Source organism: Pituophis catenifer, unplaced genomic scaffold, assembly GCF_029215685.1.
Source record: "Pituophis catenifer annectens isolate HBS135680 unplaced genomic scaffold, rPitCat1.0.hap2 SCAF_9, whole genome shotgun sequence".
NCBI lineage: Eukaryota > Metazoa > Chordata > Lepidosauria > Squamata > Colubridae > Pituophis > Pituophis catenifer.
The window spans coordinates 21662615-21684643 of NW_027256889.1; the positions used below are offsets into that span (position 1 = coordinate 21662615).

At 42.6% G+C, this 22029-nt stretch overlaps 1 protein-coding gene across 1 annotated transcript in view; it reads right to left on the reverse strand.

Moving 5' to 3' along the window:
* The window catches only part of DLGAP3 (DLG associated protein 3), a 59888-nt gene that overhangs the window by 36396 nt on the left and 1463 nt on the right, over positions 1–22029 (reverse strand). The window contains exons 2-3 of the mRNA XM_070949370.1: positions 5163–5368; positions 3484–3598 (exon numbers count right to left, since the gene is read on the reverse strand). Of these exons, the coding sequence (XP_070805471.1) occupies positions 3484–3598; positions 5163–5368 (321 nt within the window). The remainder of the gene's footprint in view (positions 1–3483; positions 3599–5162; positions 5369–22029) is intronic.

A 22029-nucleotide genomic window follows, 5' to 3' on the forward strand; every position in this document is an offset into this window, starting at 1 on the left:
TTGTAAAGTGAGTCACTGAAATCTCCCAAAATGCCAGGCAGGAAACTTGTCCCCAATGAACTGTGTTCAATCCTAGGTTTTAGCAGTGGAACAGATAAAGTTAAGTATATGTGTAAATTAGATTGGCAACTTTGCCTTGGTCGAAGCCTTAAATTAATTAGCTAAGAGCTACAGCTTGAAATGATTATTCAGACAAAACCACAGAGTTCCAAGTTAAAAGCAAATCAGTCTTATTTTATAAAGGCTGGTTGATTCTGGTATACTGCTTAGTTGCGATTGCTGGAAATTGCAGAGATAATTTCTGCTTTGATTCATACCAAGTATGTTTAAATTCCACTCAAACCTATGTGAATAGTTAATTGCCAGTAAGAGTGATGGATTGAAGACTTCTTCCAAATAAAACAAATGCTTGTTTTGGGTTGTGAAAAGATAAATTCTGTTTCTTTCAATTGTTCAGAAAAGCACCTATTTCAAGAGTTTGGAAATCTGCAGATTTATGTATGATTCTCTTAGCCATTGTTGGGGATGGGAGAATCTGTCAATTTCAGTTGCTCTCAGTTGCTTTCCATTTCTCATTGGTGCAAATCTGTCAGTTTTGATTCTGTTTCTCATTTTTCTTTGCGTGAATTTGGCTTGTCTAGTCCCGCAGTAGTTCAAGATATATTTTTTTAAAAAAATTCCATAATATATGGTAATGAATTTTGCACATAATTATTCTTGCACAATTTTTGTTTGCAATTCTTGCTTCTGTCCTAATATGGGCGAGATCATCCGTGGTTTCGGGGTGGAGTACCATCAGTACGCTGATGACACCCAGCTGTACATCTCCACCCCGGATCACCCCAATGATGCCCTTGAAGTGATGTCCCGGTGCCTGGAGACTGTACGGATCTGGATGGGGAGGAACAGGCTCAGGCTTAACCCATCCAAGACCGAGTGGCTGTGGTTTCCGACGTCCCGATATAGTCAGTTGACGCCATCACTGACTATTGGGGGCGAATCATTGGCCCCCACGGAGAGGGCTCGCAACTTGGGCGTCCTCCTGGATTCACGGCCGTCTTTAGAAGAGCACTTGACGGCCGTGACCGGGAGGATTTTTTATCAGGTCCGCCTGATTCGCCAGTTGCGTCCCTTTCTGGATCGGGACTCGTTACGCACGGTCACTCATGCCCTCGTCACCTCCCGCCTGGACTATTGTAATGCTCTCTACATGGGGCTCCCCTTGAGGAGCACCCGGAGGCTCCAACTGGCACAGAGTGCGGCCGCGCGGGTGGTAATGGGAGCGACATGGCGCTCCCATGTAACACCTCTCCTGCGCGAGCTGCACTGGCTCCTGGTGGTCTTCCGGGTGCGCTTCAAGGTTTTGGTTACCACCTTTAAAGCGCTCCATGGCTTAGGACCTGGTTATTTACGGGACCGCCTACTACCACCAATAGCCTCCCACCGGCCAGTACGCTCTCATAGAGAGGGACTCCTCCAGGTGCCGTCAACCAAACAGTGTCGACTGGCGGCCCCTAGGGGGAGACCTTTCTCTGTGGGGGCACCTACCATCTGGAATGAGCTTCCCCTGGAGATACGGAGGATCCCGGATGTGCGCTCTTTCCGCCGTGCTGTGAAGACCTTTTTATTCCATCAAGCGGGCTTGGCCTAATCTCTTCCCTTTTTAAATATGTAAATTTTAATCTGTTTTTAAATTATTGGGGTATTTTAATTTGTCTGGGCCAAATAATTTAATTTGATTTTATCGGGTTTTTAAATTTTGTGTATTTATGTATTTTATTGTTGGCTGTTCACCGCCCTGAGTCCTTCGGGAGTAGGGCGGTATACAAATCAAATAAACTAACTAAACTATATAATAACATATGTGTGTGTTTGTGTGTCTATGCGTGTGTAAAAGTACAAAGTCTGAAGAACAATTTTGATTTGTGCATTGGTTTGAAAATGTAAAATTCATTGAAAAAATTGTCCCCAATTTTTAAATGCCCTAACCCACAATTTCAGTTAATTCTTTCCTTGAAATTCCGCTGGACCATCGCTGCATCCTGTCCTAGTGAATCTCATGAGTTAATTAGACATATCTTAAGAATGTTGTTTTCCCTTTAAACTTCTCAAATTCCAGCAACACTGACACAAATATCTGTTATTCATAACCAGGGCGGCCTTTTTATGTTTGCAAATCTAATGCGCTGTATGCAATAAATAAATATCAGCGCCCACACTCTCTTTTTCCCAATCACGATAAATAAAAAGCACAGCGTGATTTGTTACTTATCATTTCTCTTTCCTCTTTCCAGGATGCAGGGCAAATGAAATCTCAGGAATGCAAAGTGTGAATTTTTGGCTCCAGAGACTGAAGACTATTCCAGGATTACTCTGCAGAAATGGGTTGGTGTAAATGGTGCTTTTGAATGACTGAATGGCAAAGCATGCAGATGCCAAAACATAGAGAGGGAGGAATAATTCACGGATGCAGTTAAGGTGAGCATGCATCAGACCAAAGCATAGCAGCCAAGGTTTCTTAAGCCAAAGCAGCCTGACTGACATGTCTGGTATCCAATCAAATTTAGTCATTTCCACTGGCAATCCTGGCTCAACAGAGAGGGCTTGCATTGCAGATATTTGTGAATGGAACAATTCCTCATTTGCATGACAGCATTGCCATTTTTCAGTTAGCTATCAGTCCAAAGATCCAGCATTCGTCTGTTATAGCTAAGAGCTATGGTGGCGAAATAGTTAGAATGCAGCATTGCAGGCTGTATTCCTGCCCACTGCCAGGAGTTCGATCCTGACCAGCTCGAGGTTGACTCAGCCTTCCATCCTTCTGAGGTCGGCAAAATGGGGACCCAGATTTTTGGAGGCAACTGCTTAGAGAGGACTATAGACAGTGGTGGGATTCAGCCAGTTCGCACCACTTCGGGAGAACCGGTTGTTAACTTTCTGAGCAGTTTGGCAAGTGGTTGTTGGAAGAAATCATTAGGGAAGAGAACCGGTTGTTAAATTACTTGAATCCCACCACTGGCTGTTAACCACTATGGAGTGGTATACAAGTCTAAGGGCTGTTGCTATTGCTAGCTTTTGTTCCAGAAAGCTTTTGCTCCACAAAGAAGGGCGATCTAGAATTCTCTGGCATTTCTTAATGAAACATCCCTGGAGGAAAAAAAAAAAGCTGTACTTGCAAGCATCTCACTAGGGACAATGAAATGCAAACAAATGCCTCCTTGCCCTAAATTGATTTTTTTATTTGATCATCCCACTATACAAGCAGGGGAAAAAAGCAATGACAAACTCTCAATACAAGCAGGAAATAAAAAATGACAGACACTCAATATCCCGTACCCCAGTCATCCCGTTATAATACTGTACGTTATGTGACACAATTTCCACTCAGCTAAATTGACATCGGTGTTGCTTCTCATGACTGTCCATCACTTCTACTTGGTCAGCTTTCTACCATCCAAGAACGGAAGAGAAAAACCACCTCACCTGCCCAGTGGTGAAGGAACGTCCATACCCTTGTCCCCGTGGCCGGATTCGGGGTGGTGTGCAGCAGCTGGGACAGTTACAGATATATGAGTCAGAATAGTGTCTACTTGCAAACCTAATGAGAGACATGGGGAAGAAAGGTTTCTGAACAAACCCCCAAAGCAGGAGAGGAGCAGAAGACATGGAAAGGAGGCTGAGTGGACTGGCTGATTTAACATGGCCAAGTTCTCTGCTCCTATAAAATAGGTAAATCCTTGCAGGGGTATTGGTATGCTCCTTAATTTCAAACTGGCTATATATATATATATAAAATTTATATTTTGCTGATAAAGAAATAAAGGGAGACTAGTATAGATCTATTTCAAGCTTTTTAGCTTTCATCAGCTAGCCATACCCTTACTTGGGCTTCCTGCATGTTAGGCAGTTGAATTAACCTTCTGAGCCACAAGTTCTCCTCCCTTCATCAGCTTGAGCCAGGCGAAAGATTAAGTGTTTACCAAGACACCTGCTCTACCCCAACATGTGGGAGAGGGCATTCTGTTCCCTTTCACCTTTCAGCTCCAATCCAGGAGCCCTCAAGCAGTCGCATTCACGACAAACCAGGCAAAAGGCGAAAGGGAGCAGAATGCCCCCTCCCACACGTTGGGGTAGACCAGGTGTCTCGGTAAACACTATATATATATATATAGTGGCACTAAGGAATTAGAATTGTATGAATCAGGAAGACAAAATAATCAGCTATACAGAATGTGATTCTAGACTTGACCTCAACACTTCTCTGATAAGGAAGGAAGTTGGGTTGCCAAAGAGAGCAGTTTCTGGAGAACTTGGGGCCCTTGACATGGTACCATGTTAGCTCCAGGACAGCACAGAAGGCGAGAGTCAGTGACCAGATAAGTAGACTTCAGACTGTCTGACATTAAGGGGTCCTTGGTGCTCTCTGAGCTTGGTTGTTTTCTTGCAGATATTTCATGACCCAAAGTAGGTAACATCATTAGTGCTTAGTAATGATAATGTTACCTAGTTTGGGTCATGAAATATCTGCAAGAAAACAACCAAGCTCAGAGACCATCAAAGACCCCTCATTTCAACTCTTGAGGTACAAATATTCCCCTTTATTGACCATCATTACATTGCTCTGATGTTTGTTATTAATTACCATAATAAAATTTTGATTTGATCTGATTTTCAGTTCCTGGAAGCGGTGGAAGTCAAGGAAGAGGAAGACTGGCTCAGGAAGGATACAAACCCGCAGATCGTTGGGACAACTTGGCTGTCTGGAGCTACCCATGGTCCTGAAGGCTAGCTTTTTTCTACTCTGACCAACTCCTTCAGGTATCCCATATCTCACCTAGGTCAGGAAAAATAATTGGCTCCTAATCTGGGTTCAGGAACAAGCAAACACATTCTCAACTGACTTCTTCTGCTACTCTCTTTCTACAATTTCTCTGAACAGAGACACCATTATCCTCTACCCCTACCCACTTTGCCTTCCCCCATAATATATCAGTTTTGCTACAGGTATTAGGAAACCTCACTCAGATTTCCTATGGCTTCTTGTTCTTGGTTAAGAGAGCGTGCTTTATGTATAGCCCACAGCTCAGTTGAATGTTCATCCTTTCTTAAGCATTCCCCCCCATAGTAACCAGGAAATATCAGTACCCTTCTTAACTTCTTACTTGGTTCTGGCCTGATCTACGCTGGATGAACGGCGGTATGCCTCGCGCCGGGCCACCTCCTTGGGAGACACTTTGGTGCTGGTATCTGAGTCCCCACTGTCATCATCTCCCATGGCCTTGATGTAGCTGCCACTCCGCATCCGTCGACAAGGGATCTCGCCGTCCTTCCCCGATGTTGGATATCCTCCCCAATCATCCTGTGGCACCTGAAGGAAGAAGAAACTTTGTGCAGGAAGAGCACATGGTATGTTGGATCAGAAGGAAGTTCTATGGGAGGTCTTGGCTGTAATTAAAACAGACTTTATGAAGTGCTGTTAGAATATTGGAGAGAGAAACTGAGACGCATTGTTCCTTTTGTACCAACCTACTAAAAAAATTCCCACCTATGCACTAAATGCTGCCTTTCAGCTGTCACTTTTATCTTAGCTCTTTTTTGACTGTAAAAACTGCCGATCAGTGGAATGTGTGTCCCAGTGAATGGCTTCTTTCCCTTCTTCACCGGGATTTTTGAAACAGAGGCTGAATTTGAGGATCCCTTAGTTCCATTCCAGCTTCATGATTCTGTGATTCCTCTCCAGCACTCTTTTTCCACCTGGCTCATCTTTAATGGTTCTAAAAAAAGATAAAGACTCTAACTCTAGGGGATGGTGCTCATCTCTCTTTCCTAGCTGAGGTAGCCAATGTTGTCTGAAAATGCTTCTGTGGTCATGTGGCCAGCATGACTATATGCCGAGGTGTAGGGAACACTGTTACCTTCCCACTGAAGTGGTACCTATTTATCTACTAATCTATTTATCTAACGAGCCATGGTGGCGCAGTGGTTAGAATGCAGTACTGCAGGCTACTTCTGCTGCCTGCTGGCTGCCTGCAATTTGTCAGTTCGAATCTCACTAGGTTCATGGTTGACTCAGACTTCTATCCTTCCGAGGTCGATAAAATGAGGACCCAGAATGTCTTATTGCTATTGCTACTCACATTTGCATGCTTTCACATTGCTAGGTTTCACATTGCTGGGTTGGCAGGAACTGGGGCAAAAACGGGTGCTCATCTTATCATACGGTGCTTGGGTCTTGAACTGTTAACTTTCAGGTCAACAAGCTCAGTGTCTTAACCACTAGGCCACCACACCCCCTCTAATGGTTCCAGTAAACACTACCTTATCCCACCAACCTCCTTAATCCCATTTTTAAAAATGCCCTGTCCTTGGCACACAACAAGTCTCAGGATCAGAGACAGGCTGACATGAGCAGTAACCTGCTATAAAATAGGATACACTTAAGAGCAATAGAGTTGCTATGTTCATTTTGGTCATTTTCTGAATATTTATTGGGCTTTAAAGAAGCAGCATCAGAAGAGTATTGGCAACTTTCAACTTGGGTGTTGGAGAAGACTCCAGATAACACCATGGATAGAAATTGAACTGATGGGTCATCAAACAAAGAGTTTTCACGTAAGGTCCAAGTGACCAGGTCCAAATTTTCTTACTTTAAGTAAACTCATTTCTCTGGAAATGCTTTAATGCTTGGAAAGGCAGAAAGAAAAGGAAGAGAACAACCAGTAGCAAAGTGGATTGACTTAGTTATGTTGATGATAATTGCACCATTAGGAACTTGAAAGAACAGGTTAGAGATAGATTCATCATAGACAAAATCTACCTATGTGGTCATCAGGAGATGAACATGACTTAACGCCACATAATCAATCAATCAATCAATCAATCAATCAATCAATCAGTCAGTCAGTCAGTCAGTCAGTCAACCAACCAACCAACCAACCAACCAACCAACCAACCAACCAACCAACCAACCAATCTGAATACTTGTCCAAGGCAACCCCATGAAAATTCTGGTATAGTTACTGAATAGGAAACTGATGTAAGGGAATATCACTTGATTCAGATTTGATTTTTCAAGGAAAAGTAAATCACCTGAAATAGCAGATGCCTGAACCATATGCAGGGATGATGTTGGATCTAGCTCTCGGTGTCAAAATTAGTATTACACTTCCATAAATACATTTTCAGGGAAAATAGTATCCAAAAACATATACACGTAAATGCAACTTATTCTGTTCCTGAGTTTGAATTATCTGCCTGCCTGCCTATCTGCCTGTCTATCAGCACATTCTTGGGTCATTTATTGAGCATGAATTTTCACAGAACATATTCTTTTGCAGCAGAAAATGGAAGCCAATCAGTAACTACTCATGCAGGAAATAGTAATCAATATTTTTAATTATTGTTTCTCTTCTCTTCCCTGCCTTATTTCTAATCTTGTTCAGTTTTGGCCTATGGCCAAGACTATTAAACTAATTAAGAGACAACAAATCATGAAAAAAAATGGAAAGGTGTAGAGGAGGGAAATTTACTGCTGTGTTCACAAAATTTATTTAAGCAAGTCAAACAACGATCCAGTTTTTGCTCATCATGGTAAACTTGGCTAATGTTCATCTTAAATTTTTCTGTGGAAGAGCTTTAGCCCCTTTGGTTGGGTTAAGATTCATTGTATTGTGTTGACCCAGGAAATGGGTTAATGCAGTAATTAAGTAGAGTGTATGGTACAAAGCCATCCAATTTTTGATTCAAGACAATTGCCAAATCCTGGACATTTTCAGAGGACATTCATTCATTAGACACACACAGACAGAATGTAGATGGGGAAAAAAATAAAATGTCAAAGAACTAAATCCAGTATAATAATTATTAATTGAACTTCTGAGATGCTTTTCTTCTAATTTGCTAAAGCAAGCTTACTTGTCTTTTATTTTATCTTTATCTTTATAACAACTTTGTCAAGTGGTTGAAGCTGAAAACGATATCTGCAGTGAACTAAGAACCACTTCAATTTTTCCATTCTGTCCCTCACAACCAGAATCCTACTATGGTTCTTGTGAAAGTAAATTGAGATATTTGAAAGGGAATGTGAAGACTTTTTCCAACCTAGTAAATTTCCAGATGTTTTGGGATTACAATTTGCAGAAATTCTGGGATTCATCATGCCCACACTTCTGGGGAATACTGTTGTGATCTAGGCTTCCTTAATCATTAAATCATTGCTTAACGCATTGTAAGCCGCCCTGAGTCTCCGGAGAAGGGTGGCATATAAATCAAATTTAAAAAAAACAAAACACATGAGTATTCCCAAAAACCTTTTTTATTGCAACAGCTATGAATTACGCTCATTCACAGCTGAGTCCCAATTAGTTGCAAAAAGTCCTTCGGGAGAAGTCCTTCAGGATAATCACCAACCTTTATCTCCCTTGACACTCTGCCAAAGACCTTCTAGGCAAAGCCACACGGAGTCCAGAATCAAACAGAGATGCCGACTGGGAACAGAATTAACAACGTTGTTTTCCTGCAAAGTGCCCATGTGCCTTTCCTCCTCTTTTAAGCATTATGGGAGGGGCCAATCATCTCCAGGCCTTACTCCCGAGTCGTCCCTTTAGTTTTAACGGTTCTTGCCTTCTGGCAGCTCTGCACATGTGCGCACTAGGAACAGGCTCCTCCTGTCCCTCTGCCTCTCTTATGTCTGACTCTGGAGGCTCCAGAGTCTGCGCATAACTCCTAGATGGCCCTGGCCCCATCTCTGCCTCTGATGCAGAGCCCTCGTCCGAGCCTTCCCTAGACTCCAGGACTGGCCCAAGTTCCTCCCCAGCCTCCTCACTGTCCGACTCTACTGCCAGCTCCACAGGCTGCTGGTGGACCACAGCAAATACCAGATAGGAGACATCAGCATGACAGTTGAGGTGTTAAGTGGAAATAGGTTGTCCATTGCATCAAACTAGTTGGAGTTGTTAAATTTCTCTAACGTTGTTGTAACAAAGTGCTTTATATATCTTTTTTCTGTTTCTTTATCCTATTTTTTGTTTCTTTATTCTATTTTTTGTTTTGTTTTTGTTTTTTATTTCACTTTCTATTCCTTTGTATTCTTTTTTCTTTCTTTTACTTTTTAATTTGTAATTAAAATCACACACACACACACACACAATATGCTTGACTAAGTGCAGAATTTTATAAACCTGCAGTGAACAGGTTGCCAAGATGAAAAAAAAAATGTGGCCTTTGGTAGATTTTCTATTTCTCCCCAAACTCTTCTATGGTGATTGAAGACTGAAGCAGATAGTCACGATGGGAACCAACCAGTGGTAGAATTCAATTTTTTTTACTACTGGTTCTGTGGGGGTGGCTTGGTGGGGGTGGCTTGGTGGGGGTGGCTTGGTGGGCATGGCAAACTGCAAAATCTCCATTCCCACCACACTTCAGGGGAAGAATACTGTAAAATTCCATTCCCACCAGTGGTGGGTTGCTACCGGTTTGCCCCAGATCTGCCGAACTGGTAGCGGCGGCAGTGGGAGGCTCTGCCCACCTGCCCAGATGCTTCTGCGCATGCTCAGAAGTGTTGTGCATGCAAGCTTGCACACGCGCAAAACAAAATTGAAACCCACTACTGATTCCCACCCCACTCCAGGGGAAGGATACTGCAAAATCTCCATCCCTACCCCACTCTTGGGGGAAGGATACTGCAAAATTCCCATTCCCTCCCCACTCCTGGGGGAAGTATATTGCAAAATCCCCATTCCCTCCCCACTCCTGGGGGAAGGATACTGCAAAGTCCCCATTCCCTCCCCACTCCTGGGGGAAGGATATTGCAAAATCTCCATTTCCTCCCCACTCCAGGGGAAGGATACTGCAAAATCCCCATTCCCTCCTCACTCCTGGGGGAAGGATAGTGCAAAATCTTCATTCCCTCCCCACTCCTGGGGGAAGGATATTGCAAAATCTCCATTCTGTCCTTACTCCTGGGGGAAGGATACTGCAAAATCCCCATTCCCTCCCCACTCCTGGGGGAAGGATATTGCAAAATCTCCATTTCCTCCCCACTCCAGGGGAAGGATACTGCAAAATCCCCATTCCCTCCTCACTCCTCGGGGAAGGATATTGCAAAATCCCCATTCCCTCCCCACTCCTGGGGGAAGGATACTGCAAAATCCCCACTCCCTCCCCACTCCTGGGGGAAGGATATTGCAAAATCCCCATTCCCTCCCCATTCCTGGGGGAAGGATACTGCAAAGTCCCCATTCCCTCCCCACTCCTGTGGGAAGGATACTGCAAAATCTCCATTCCCACCCCACTCTGGGGCCAGCCAGAGGTGGTATTTGCCAGTTCTCCGAACTACTCAAAACTTCTGCTATAGATTCTCCAGAACCTGTCGGAACCTGCTGAATAGCACCCCTGGGCCAAGAACATTCTAATCCCAGTATCCATTCTGATATTTCCATTCAAGAGGATAAATCAAGCTACATCATTCCACCTTTCTTTCCATCCCAGAAAAACAGAACTGTAAGTTGAAAAGTGTTAGCAATTCTGTCACTGCTGCTTTGGGCTGGTCCTTCAGCCCTCAGTCACGATAGAAGAGTTTTTTTTTTTAAAAAAACTGGACTGATAAAAGGCAGAAAAGGTTCAGAGAAGAAACTGACATCAGATTTGACAGAAAGCATCCTATTTCCTCACTCCGGTGCTATCATTTTAGCGGAAATCAGAGTTTGCAAACCATAAAATGCAGGGTGTTAAAGTAATACATTCTTGATGTATTTCTTATATAGCATAGTTCTGGGAAGTGACAGAAAATTCTCTGCCCAGAAAATCTGGTAATTTGGGGGAATGTTATCTTATCTACAGTATATAAAACCACATCAGAAAGGTCTACATTGATATAAATGTGTTACGGGAGATTATTTGATGCTTCGTAAAAGAAGACGGTGTGACTTCTAATTATTTGCCTTGAAATATTTATTAAACATGACTGGTTGATTATGTGCCAACTACTCATCTTTGACTCCTAGTGATGACACAGGTAGATTTTTCTCCATGATGATCTGTCCCTAACCTCGTCCTTCAGCCCCACCCGTCACGCTGTTGGTCATCCTCTTCTTCTCTTCTCTTCCCTTCCACCTTTCCTTATTATTAAATATTTAATCGCTTAGGAAAAGGATCCAAAGTATCTTAGCTAGAAATAATTTCCTGTTCTGAAATGAAACCTCTGTCTTAAAGGAACGTAGAATAATGAAAGGGATCTCAAGCAGTGGTGAAATCCATTTTTTTTTTACTACCGGTTCTGTGGGCGTGGCTTGGTGGGTGTGGTGTGGCTTGGTGGGCGTGGCTTGGTGGGCGTGGCAGGGGAAGGATACTGCAAAATCTCCATTCCCACCACACTCCAGGGGAAGGATACCGCAAAATCCCCATTCCCTCCCCACTCTGGGGCCAGCCAGAGGTGGTATTTGCCGGCTTTCCGAACTGCTCAAAATTTCCACTACCGGTTCTCCAGAACCTGTTAGAACCTGCTGGATTTCACCCCTGATCTCAGGGGTCTTCTAGCTCAACCCCCTGCTCAAGCAGAAGACCCTACACCAGGGGTGTCAAACTCAATTTCATTGAGGGCTGCATCAGGGTTGTGTTTGACCTCGAGGGGCTGGGGTGGGTGTGACGTCACTCCGGTCAGGGGCACCTGTGGCCCGAGCGCTTTGCCAGTGAAAACAGGCTCCTGAGCTCCGTTTTCGGCTGGGATGGCCTCCTGCAACCCTCTGCCAGTGAAAACGGACCTTGCGAGGACCACATGTGGCCCTCCTGAGCTCTGTTTTTGCTGGCAGAGGCACCATGGGCCAGTCCTTCACTGTTTCCAGGGTGGCCCGGTGGGCCAGATCTAAGCACCCTGTGGGCCAGATCCTTGAGTTTGACACCCCTGCCCTATGCCATTTCAGACAAATGAGCCGAGGTGGCACAGTGGTTAGAGTGCAGTACTGCAGCTACTTCAGCTGACTGCTAGTTCAGCAGAGCAGCGGATCAAATCTCACCGGCTCAAGGTTGACTCAGCCTTCCATCCTTCCGAGGTGGGTAAAATGAGGACCCAGATTGTTGGGGGCAATATGCTATTTAGTATACTGTCTTTGCTGTAAGCCGCCCAGAGTCCTCGGAGAGTGGGCGGCATAGAAATATGACAAATAAATAAATAAATAAATAAATAAATAAATAAATAAATAAATAAATAAATGGTTGTCCAGTCTCTTTCCGAAATCCTCCAGTGATGGAGCACCCACAACTTCTGATGGCAAGACATTCCGTTGGTTGATTGCTCTCACCATTAGGAAATTTTTCCTTAGTTCTAGGTTGCTTCTTTCCTTGCTTTAGTTTCCAAGTTAGTTAGTTTCTCCATTTCCCTTTTAGCATTATTGTTGCAAAGCTGAAACCAAGTATTTTGTAGTTGGAATACTTTGACTCTGTTTCACGCAGTTCAAAAAGAAGGAGCTGCTGTGATCAAGGGAAGATCAATATGAGAATGACGGTACTTTTGGCCTTTTGCAGTGGCGTAGGCTCACATCACAAACTGTACAGCCTCTGCTGGGTGCAGAATGTGAGCATGTGATGCCAACTTTGTAGCTAGGGGAGAAATAGAAAATTCACCAAAGGCCACATTTTTTTTTTTGTCTCGGCAACCAATAACACTGCAGTTGCTGCTGCGTTTTTAAAGTTGTGTTTTCCGAGACTGTGCCATGTTTTGAGTCAAAATAGCTTTATTCCATTCCATTGGATTTTCTTTTTTTTAAAAAACAACATGAAAGAAATATTTTCTTGCCCACTTTGGGCAAATATGGAGAAGAACTCAACCCTGACTCTTCTATGGAAGTCCAGATTCCGAGGCTGAAGCTGAAATACTTTGGCCACTAAATGGGAACAGAAGACTCATCGGAAAAGACTCTGATGTTGAGAAAGATGGAGATGGGGAAGGCAGAGGATGAGATGGTTAAATACTGTTATCGACTCAATCATGGTCATAAGCTGAGGACTACCTGTATGTACCCATATACAGATATATACACATGTATACATATTATCTATCTATCTATCTATCTATCTATCTATCTATCTATCTATCTATCTATCTATCTATCTATCTATCCTTATGACTATAACCTTGTTGCTTGTATCTCTATGATTTATATTGTTTTATTCGTTTCTTAGTACGATTTGATTGCTTAATTAGTAACCTATTAGTTCAGCATTCAACGCCATCATTCCAGACATTCTTTTAAGCTAAACCAGCTAGCAGTACCTGAATACACTTGTAAGTGGATCATAAGCTTCCTAACAGAACATGAATTTGGGCAAATGATTTTAAATTTGTTTGTCTTTTTAAACTTTGGGCCAAATTGAGATATTTTCTTTTAATCTGTTCTTAATGTATTTATTATGTGTTTTTATTTGGCTATACACCGCCCTGAGTCCCTAGGGAGAAGGGCGGTATATAAATTTGAAGTAAAATAAAATAAAAATTCTAGGAGACAATGGAGGATAAGAGGGCCTGGTGTGTTGGGGTCCAGGGGGGCATAAATAGTTGGACATGACTTAGCAATTGAATAACAAACAACAATGGAGAAGGAGGAGGAAATTTTGCCTGTTCTCTAGCCAGTTTCACAACACAACTGAACAGAAAATTTTTCACAGTGCCATCAAGAATTCCCTGCATGAATTTAACTGCTTCTCAGTGTTCCATTTCTTTTCTTTTTCTAGCAGCATCTCATAATTAAAAGTGATTACACTCAGAAATGCCCAGAAGCCAGCTCTGTACAAAAGACTCATCATACAACCAGACTGGGGAAGAGTGATTGGAGACAGTGGTGAAATCTGAACTGGTTTACTGCCGGTTTGCTGGCTGCACATGCACGCTGCGTGCCAAGTGCGCGCTGTATGCACGCATGCACAGTGCCCACCACGCACCAAATGCGAGGTGTGTGTGTGCACACCTGTGCGCAGTGCACGCCAAAAGGAGGCATGGGGTAAGTAGAACAGCGCGCAGGTGTGTGTGTGTGTGATCAGCTGTGATGCGTGATCTTCAGAGCCTTTTTTTTAAACTTTTAAAAGCATTTTTTTACAACCTATTCGGCCGAATAGGTTGTAAAAAAAAAGCTTTTAAAAGGTAAAAAAAGGCTCTGACGATCGCGCGGCACAGCTGTGATTGTCGGAGCCTTTTTAAAAGCATTTTTACTACCGGTTCCAGAGAACCGGTAGTAAAAAAAATGCCTAAAAAGTAAAAAAAAAAAAAAAAAAAGTTCCGATGATCGTGCGTTGCTCAGCTGATTCGATGGAACTTTTTTAAAAACATTTTTTACTACCGGTTCGGGCTAACCGGACCGAACCGGGAGCATTTCACCCCTGGATTGGAGAAATATAATATCAAGAAGATAGGTTGGAATACGTGTCATTGATCTAGTAGGTGAAACAGATTTCACACTGAAAAGATCTAATGTCCCTCTGAACCTATTTCAGCTTTATATTGACATTTAGCTGGAATCTGGCAGATTGGCAGATGTGGGTCCAAGATCCCAAATTTGTGAACATAGGAAGGAATGTAATTGTGTTTGGACAAACCAAAAAGTAAACTAGTTTAAATGAACAAATATGATCAATATACATGTGCTGTCAATATATGCGACATGTTTCCCATTTTATGCAGGTGTAATATATGTAAAACACACATGCATAAACTCTCATTTAGAAATAACAGGTATTTTGCTTTAATGGAACTTCTTTCCCTATTGGACCATTAAATTGAGGGCTGGCTGGATTTAAATACTAATCAAAGTAAATTGGTAGTCCAATTTAGGAGGCAAGACAGGATGACCAAAAAGTTTCAGAAGACCTTTCAAGAGCTTTCAAAATTATCCTAAGTAGGCCGCTTGGAATTCTACACAAAGGTGTACATCAATATCCTCAACCCTGATCTAGAATGGCCTTCCCCAACATGATGCTCTGAATATGTGCTAGTCCACAATACCCATCTTGTGTCTTCTAATCCATCTTGAGCTCTGGTTGACATTTGATTTGTGAGATTTATGTCCCCTTCAGGAGTTCAAAGTGATGCACAGTGTTCTCTCTTCCTATTTGTCTCCAAAAGCAATAACTCTGTGAGATAGGCTAGGCTGAGAGGGAAGGACTGGTCCAAAGTCATCTGATGATCCTCATCCCTGAGCAGGGAGTAGAACCTGGGCCTCTCTGCTCCTAGTCTAACAACTATACCACTACACCAGTGTGGTTCTTGGCAGTGGTGAAATCCAATTTTTTTTACTACCGGTTCTGTGGACATGGCTTGGTGGGCGTGGTGTGGCTTGGTGGGCATGGCAAGGGAAGGATACTGCAAAATCTCCATTCCCACCCCACTCCAGGGGAAGGATACTGCAAAATCTCAATTCCCTCCTCACTCCTGGGAGAAGGATATTGCAAAATCTCCATTCCCACCCCACTCCAGGGGAAGGATACTGCAAAATCTCCATTCCCTCCTCACTCCTGGGAGAAGGATATTGCAAAATCTCCATTTCCACCCCATTCTGGGGTCAGCCAGAGGTGGTATTTGCTGGTTCTCCGAACTGCTCTCAAAATTTCTGCTACCGGTTCTCCAGAACCTGTCAGAACCTGCTGGATTTCACTCCTTGTTCTTGGGCTTAGAGAGAGGAACAAGTCCTGGTCATATTTGAGCCTTGACCTTAGAAAACAGACATGGGAATACTTCCATGGATATATGACAAAAAAATACAATACTTAATCATACATATTACGACAGCAGCAAGAATAATATATGCACAAAATTGAAAAATAATAATATACCAACAGAAGAAAATTTCATTAGAAAAGTTTTGGAGGGCGCAGAGATGGACAAACTCACAAAGAAATACAAGATAAGGAGGAAACAAAATACTACATGGTATGGGAGAAATGGTATAACGGTTAGAGGAGAGGTATAAAGGGCAAGGAAAGGTTAAACGAGGAAGATACAGGAGTTGAAACGTAGCAACAAACAAGTGGAAATGGAACTGACACCAAATGTATGATCAAAATTGAGTACATTGTTATTTTTATATTTTTAATCAATATCAGAATCATATATATATATATATATATATATATATATATATATATATATATATACATACACAGTAAATTGAAGTATGCGGATGCAGAAATTGTAAAAAATTCTTTTTTTTTGTTTTAAAAAAACTGTTTAATAAAAAATATTTTTTTAAAAAAGCAGACACGGGAAAGATGTTTTCATTGTCTTCTCCCAGACAGTTTGCTGGTTGCTCTTATTATTCTGTTTTCTCCCTCATTATCACTTGGAGACCATTGATCAGCCCTGTGCAATAGCCATTCTCTGCAATACAAGCTAGTAGCTCTTGCTACTTGTTTTTCTCCCTTTGTCTGCTTTTCCCCCTTTTTTTCTTTTCGGGAGAAGAGGTTATTATGGCCCTGACATTTCTTTAATCACCAGCAACATCAATGTGCAGAACTGTAGAGCATCATGGCAGGGGTGAAATGCTCCCGGTTCGGACTGGATTGCCCAATCCAGTAGCGATGGCGGCGGGTGGTTCGGAGAACTGGTAGCAAAAATCCCTGCGCCCCCCCCCCACCATGCCCAGCTGAACCACAGGATCATCAGAGGCTTTTTCTTTTTTTTTACTTTTAAAAGCATTTTTTCTATAACCTCTTCCGACGAAAAAATGCTTTTAAAAGTAAAAAAAAAACTCAGCTGGGATCGCCAGAGGCTTTTCAAAGCATTTTTTTCTGCAACCTCTTGGCCGAAGAGGTGGTAAAAAAAATGCTTTGAAAAGTCTCTGACGATCCCAGCTGAGTTGCCTGATTGACAGAGAGATATTTTTTAAAATGCCTCTCTGACGATCCCAGCTGAGTTTCCCGATCGGCAGAGGCTTTTCAAAGCATTAGAAAAAAATGCTTTGAAAAGTTAAAAAAAAAAAAAAAGTTGGCTGCGCCCTCCCAGTCACATTACCCCCCCAACCACGCCCACAGAACCGGTAGTAATAAATTTTACATTTCACCCCTGCATCATGGGAAAAGGAAGGGGGAAGGAGAGAAAGAGAGAAGAAGATTTGTGAGAGCTGGAAAGATTATCTGTAGAAAGAGATTCACTCTCCAGACCTTGATCATTTATGTTCTGTCCCCGTCCCACACGCACACACACCAACAGATGTTCAAGAGTTAAAGACCAAACCAGCCGGCAAAATCCTTTTCCTTATGATAACGGAACTTGGCAACAACTTAGTGGCTGCCTGCCAAGAGTTTATTACTTACGAAGAGGAGAGATAACTTCTCCCCACTTCTGGTACATCAAAAGAAACAGCTCAATAATTACAGAGTCAATCAAGTCCAGAGATAATCCAGCAAAGTCTATAGCAAAAGTCCGGCAATGCAGAATGGCGTGGAAGCTTTCAGCTTTGTTCGTCACAAGGTTTGACTGGCCACCATGCTCCCTTTTATATCCTGTGGGGTGTGGTCCAGTGACTCAGCCTAATCTCGGGCACACCTTTTCTTCTGTTGCATGCGCTTATCTCTGCGACGCTGGCGTGGATCCAGCCAAGACTCATTACCCTCATCACTGTCCATCTGTGGCTGCATGTACATGCTTGGCCCCGGCCCTATCTCTTGCCCTTCGGCGGACACCGAAGGCATTGCCAGAGAGGAGGGTCCTGGAGAGGGAGGCCTTGTCAACTCCTCTCCTTCACTCTCGGAGTCCTCTCCTGCCAATGACACAGGCTCAGGTAATGGAGCCACAACAGTTTATTAGATGGACCAAGAATCGACCCATGGTAAGAAAGCTTGGTAAGGATGAGTGGAAGTTTGTTAAAGAGAGGTCCAAACTAGAATTAAGGAGAAATTCTCTTGACTGTGAGAACAATTAATTAATGAAACCGCTTGTCTCCCTGAATTGTGGGCACTCCATCACTGGAGGTTTTCAAACATAGACTGGACAACCATTTGACTGGGATGGCATAAGGTCTCCTGCCTTGAGCAGAGGGTTGGATTAGAAGGCCTCTGAAGTTCTATGTTCTATGATTCTATGTTGTAGGTTTTAGTTAAAAGTCTCTTCCACCCTTACTAGGCATCCTCCATATTGAAAGCCGGGGTGAAATCCAGCAGGTTCTGGAGGGTTCTGGAGAACCAATAATGGAAATTTTGAGTAGTTCGGAGAACCGGCAAATACCACCTCTGGGCTGGCCCCAGAGTGGGGTGGGAATGGAGATTTTGCAATATCCTTCCTCCAGGAGTGGGGAGGGAATGGGGATTTTGCAGTATCCTTCCCTCAGGAGTGGGGAGGGAATGGGGATTTTGCAGTATCCTTCCCCTGGAACGGGGTGGAAATGGAGATTTTGCAATATCCTTCCTCCAGGAGTGGGGAGGGAACGGAGATTTTGCAATATCCTTTCTCCAGGAGTGCCGCCCTGAGTCTTTGGAGAGGGGCGGCATATAAATTTAATTAATTAAATTAAATTAAATATCCTTCCTTCAGGAGTGGGGAGGGAATGGGGATTTTGCAGTATCCTTCCCCTGGAGTGGGGTAGGAATGTAGATTTTGCAATATCCTTCCTCCAGGAGTGGGGAGGGAATGGGGATTTTGCAGTATCCTTCCCCTGCCACGCCCACCAAGCCACGCCCACCAAGCCACACCACGCCCACCAAGCCACGCCCACAGAACCGGTAGTAAAAAAAAAATCTGAATTTCACCACTGCTATAAGCACAGCTACTATGAATTAAGTAGACAAAGCCCATGGTAGAACCGGTAACCTCATAGTCATATCCATTGTTATTAAACATGATTACTAAACAAATTTATACGGTTGCCCAACTCACCCACAGGTGGTTCCTGGTGGCTTACAATATTAAAAATTCAGAACCTAACAGAACACAACCCCCATGGCAGTAGAAACACAATCAAATCAAGGACTTGATGAGCTCCATCTCCCTTTGTGACAGTCCCCGGTCCTGCTGACAACACCACTGTCTCCAGGCCCTTTCGGGAAAGCAACAAAAACAACCAATCGTACCTCAGAAGAAATGATATTTTCACAGAGAAATCCATGCAGTATTTTAGCATTGTTTTTCAAAATCACTACGGAATCTGGGAGGGGCCAATCAGCAGTTGTGCAAAATTTTTCCTCAGTTGCTGATATCAGGGAATTAGTCCCTGAGCACTGCCTATTATTATTATTATTATTATTATTATTATTATTATTTAATCTTTAGTGAGATTCACAGCCTTTGAGGCTGGTTAATAGCTCAGCAGCTCGAGTCCTAACCAAGGACCTAGGAACTGTTATTATTATTAACTATTATTTAATATTACTATTAATATTTATATTATATTTTTATATTATATTATATTATTAATATTTATATTTAATATTAATAAAGTTGATTATTATTATTATTATTATTATTATTATTATTATTATTATTATTATTATTTATTGGTTAATCTTTAGTGAGATTCACAACCTTTGAGGCTGGTTATTATTATTATTATTACTATTACTATTATTATTATTATTATTATTATTATTATTATTATTATTATTATTATTATTATTAGGGTCGTGCATAAGTGCACCAGCTTGCCTACCGTCCCTGTCCTAATATTCCTTTTTACTTACTCTTTTCATGTATTCAAATTGTGTTTATACTTTTACCTGTTATCTTATATATGCTTGATAAATAAACTTATGATTATGATCTGTCCATCTCTCTCAGAGAGGGACCGATTTTCAAGGCTTGTACAATGCAGTGAACCATAAATTAAAAGAGGTGAGGCTCACCGCAGCCCACTAAGCCATAAAAGCAAAACTAAAGTTAAAACTAACCAAGCTAAATGTGCTGCATCAGGGGTGAAATCCAGCAGGTTCTGACAGGTTCTGGAGAACCGGTAGCGGAAATTTTGAGTAGTTTGGAGAACCGGCAAATGCCACCTCTGGCTGGCCCCAGAGTGGGGTGGGAATGGGGATTTTGCAATATCCTTCCCCTGGAGTTGGGTGGGAATGGGGATTTTGCAGTATCGTTCCCCTGGAGTTGGGTGGGAATGGAGATTTTGCAATATCCTTCCCCTGGAGTTGGGTGGGAATGGGGATTTTGCAGTATTGTTCCCCTGGAGTTGGGTGGGAATGGGGATTTTGCAATATCCTTCCCCTGGAGAGGGGTGGGAATGGAGATTTTGCAATTTCCTTTCCCCAGGAGTGGGGAGGGAATGGAGATTTTGCAGTATCCTTTCTCCTGCCATGCCCACCAAGCCACGCCACGCCCACTACACCACGCCCGCAGAACTGGTAGTAAAAAAATTTGGATTTCACCACTGTGCTGCACGCACAAATATATACGCTAGATTGGTGTTGTGTGAATACCAATGCAACTCCTGGGGCTGCAGCTGACCTGGTGAAATGTCTTATCTCAAATGTCACACACTGGTATTTATTCATTTAGTAATCAAATTCATATAGCTGCCCATCCCACCAAAGGCGACTGAGCGGTACACAAACAACGGATAAAACCACACATTAAAAAACAACAAATATAGTATATATTTGAAAAAAAAACAAAATTTTGAAAAGTAAATATTATAATAATAAAAAACAAACAAACACAAAAGCAAATAAGCTAACAGTAGTAGCTCACTAGAATCCTGGAATTTAGTCCCAAAACTATAGCAGACAAAATGGTAAAATATGTATATATATTTTTCTTCCAGCTAACACAGAACAATGCAATTTTTGGCTGCTTCACAGGCCATGCTTCATCTTATTATTCGGTTTCTAGGGTTAGATGATGAGCCATAAATTAATCAAATAGAATGGTTTTCATTAGCATGCTAAATTAAAAAAAAAGAAAAAGGCCAAGCAAGGTTAAAAACTAGCCAGTGTATGGCTGTATTGTACGAAAGCATCTGTTAGGTTTTTATTGGCAAAATGTGTTGTAGGACTAAGCCAGGGGTCTGCAACCTTAAACACTCAAAGAGCCATTTGGACCCATTTCCCACAGAAAAGAAAACACCGGGAGTCACAAAACCCTTCCCGTGCCTGACTATTTCTTGAGCTGCCACAAAACTAGCCTATGTAGTTGAATTCTTCTGAAACTTTTCTTTTCTTGGATTTATCCATGGTTGGCTTACCGGGGGTTGAAAAGCTTAATAAATTGCATGCCAGGGGGTGTCACACATAGGAGGTTGTGATGCATATTTTGAGTGAGGGAGCTGCAGCAGAGGGATGAAAGAGCCACATGCAGCTCCAGAGCCACAGGTTGCTGACCCCTGGACTAAGCTGTTGAATGACAGGACTACAGAATTATCTGCAAGAATTCATCGGAAGAACAAAATTAGTTTTGTCATGTTGTGATGTCAGCTGCATCTCTTATATATGTTTATGCAGCACCCTGGGGCATAGTCAGAAAGGACCGAGGTTGCATCAAGACATTACAATGCTTATTTTGCACTGATGATGTTACATAGTTTGGTAATGAAACATCTGAAAGAAAACCACCAAGCTCATAGAGCACCAAGGACCCCACAATGCTTATTTCGTCCTGAGCTCCTCCTTGTTCCCATTGGAGATGCCCCGGGAATGCTTCACACTCCCGGGGCATCTCCAATGGGAACAAGGAGGAGCTCAGGACGAAATAAACATAATACAATCTCCTGCTCAGTTTAAGACTCTTATGTCACCTCACAGTAAAAAGGCTGAACACAACAAAGATACAGAATGCAATTTCCCAAACATGGGATTAGCCCAGAGATCTTCAAATTTGGCAGCTTTAAGACTTGTGGACTTCAACTCCCAGAATTCTCCAGCCAGCATAGCTCTGGATTAGCCAGATGGATCTGGTCCTACTGACTAGAATTTGGAAGTTGTAATCAAAAAAGAGCCTTGGTAGTACAGTGGTCTAAAGCACCCTGTTATTAAGACTAGCTGTCTGCAATTAAAGTAAGATCGAATCTTGCCAGGCTCAAGGTTGACTCAGCCTTCCATCCTTTCTAAGGTAGGTAA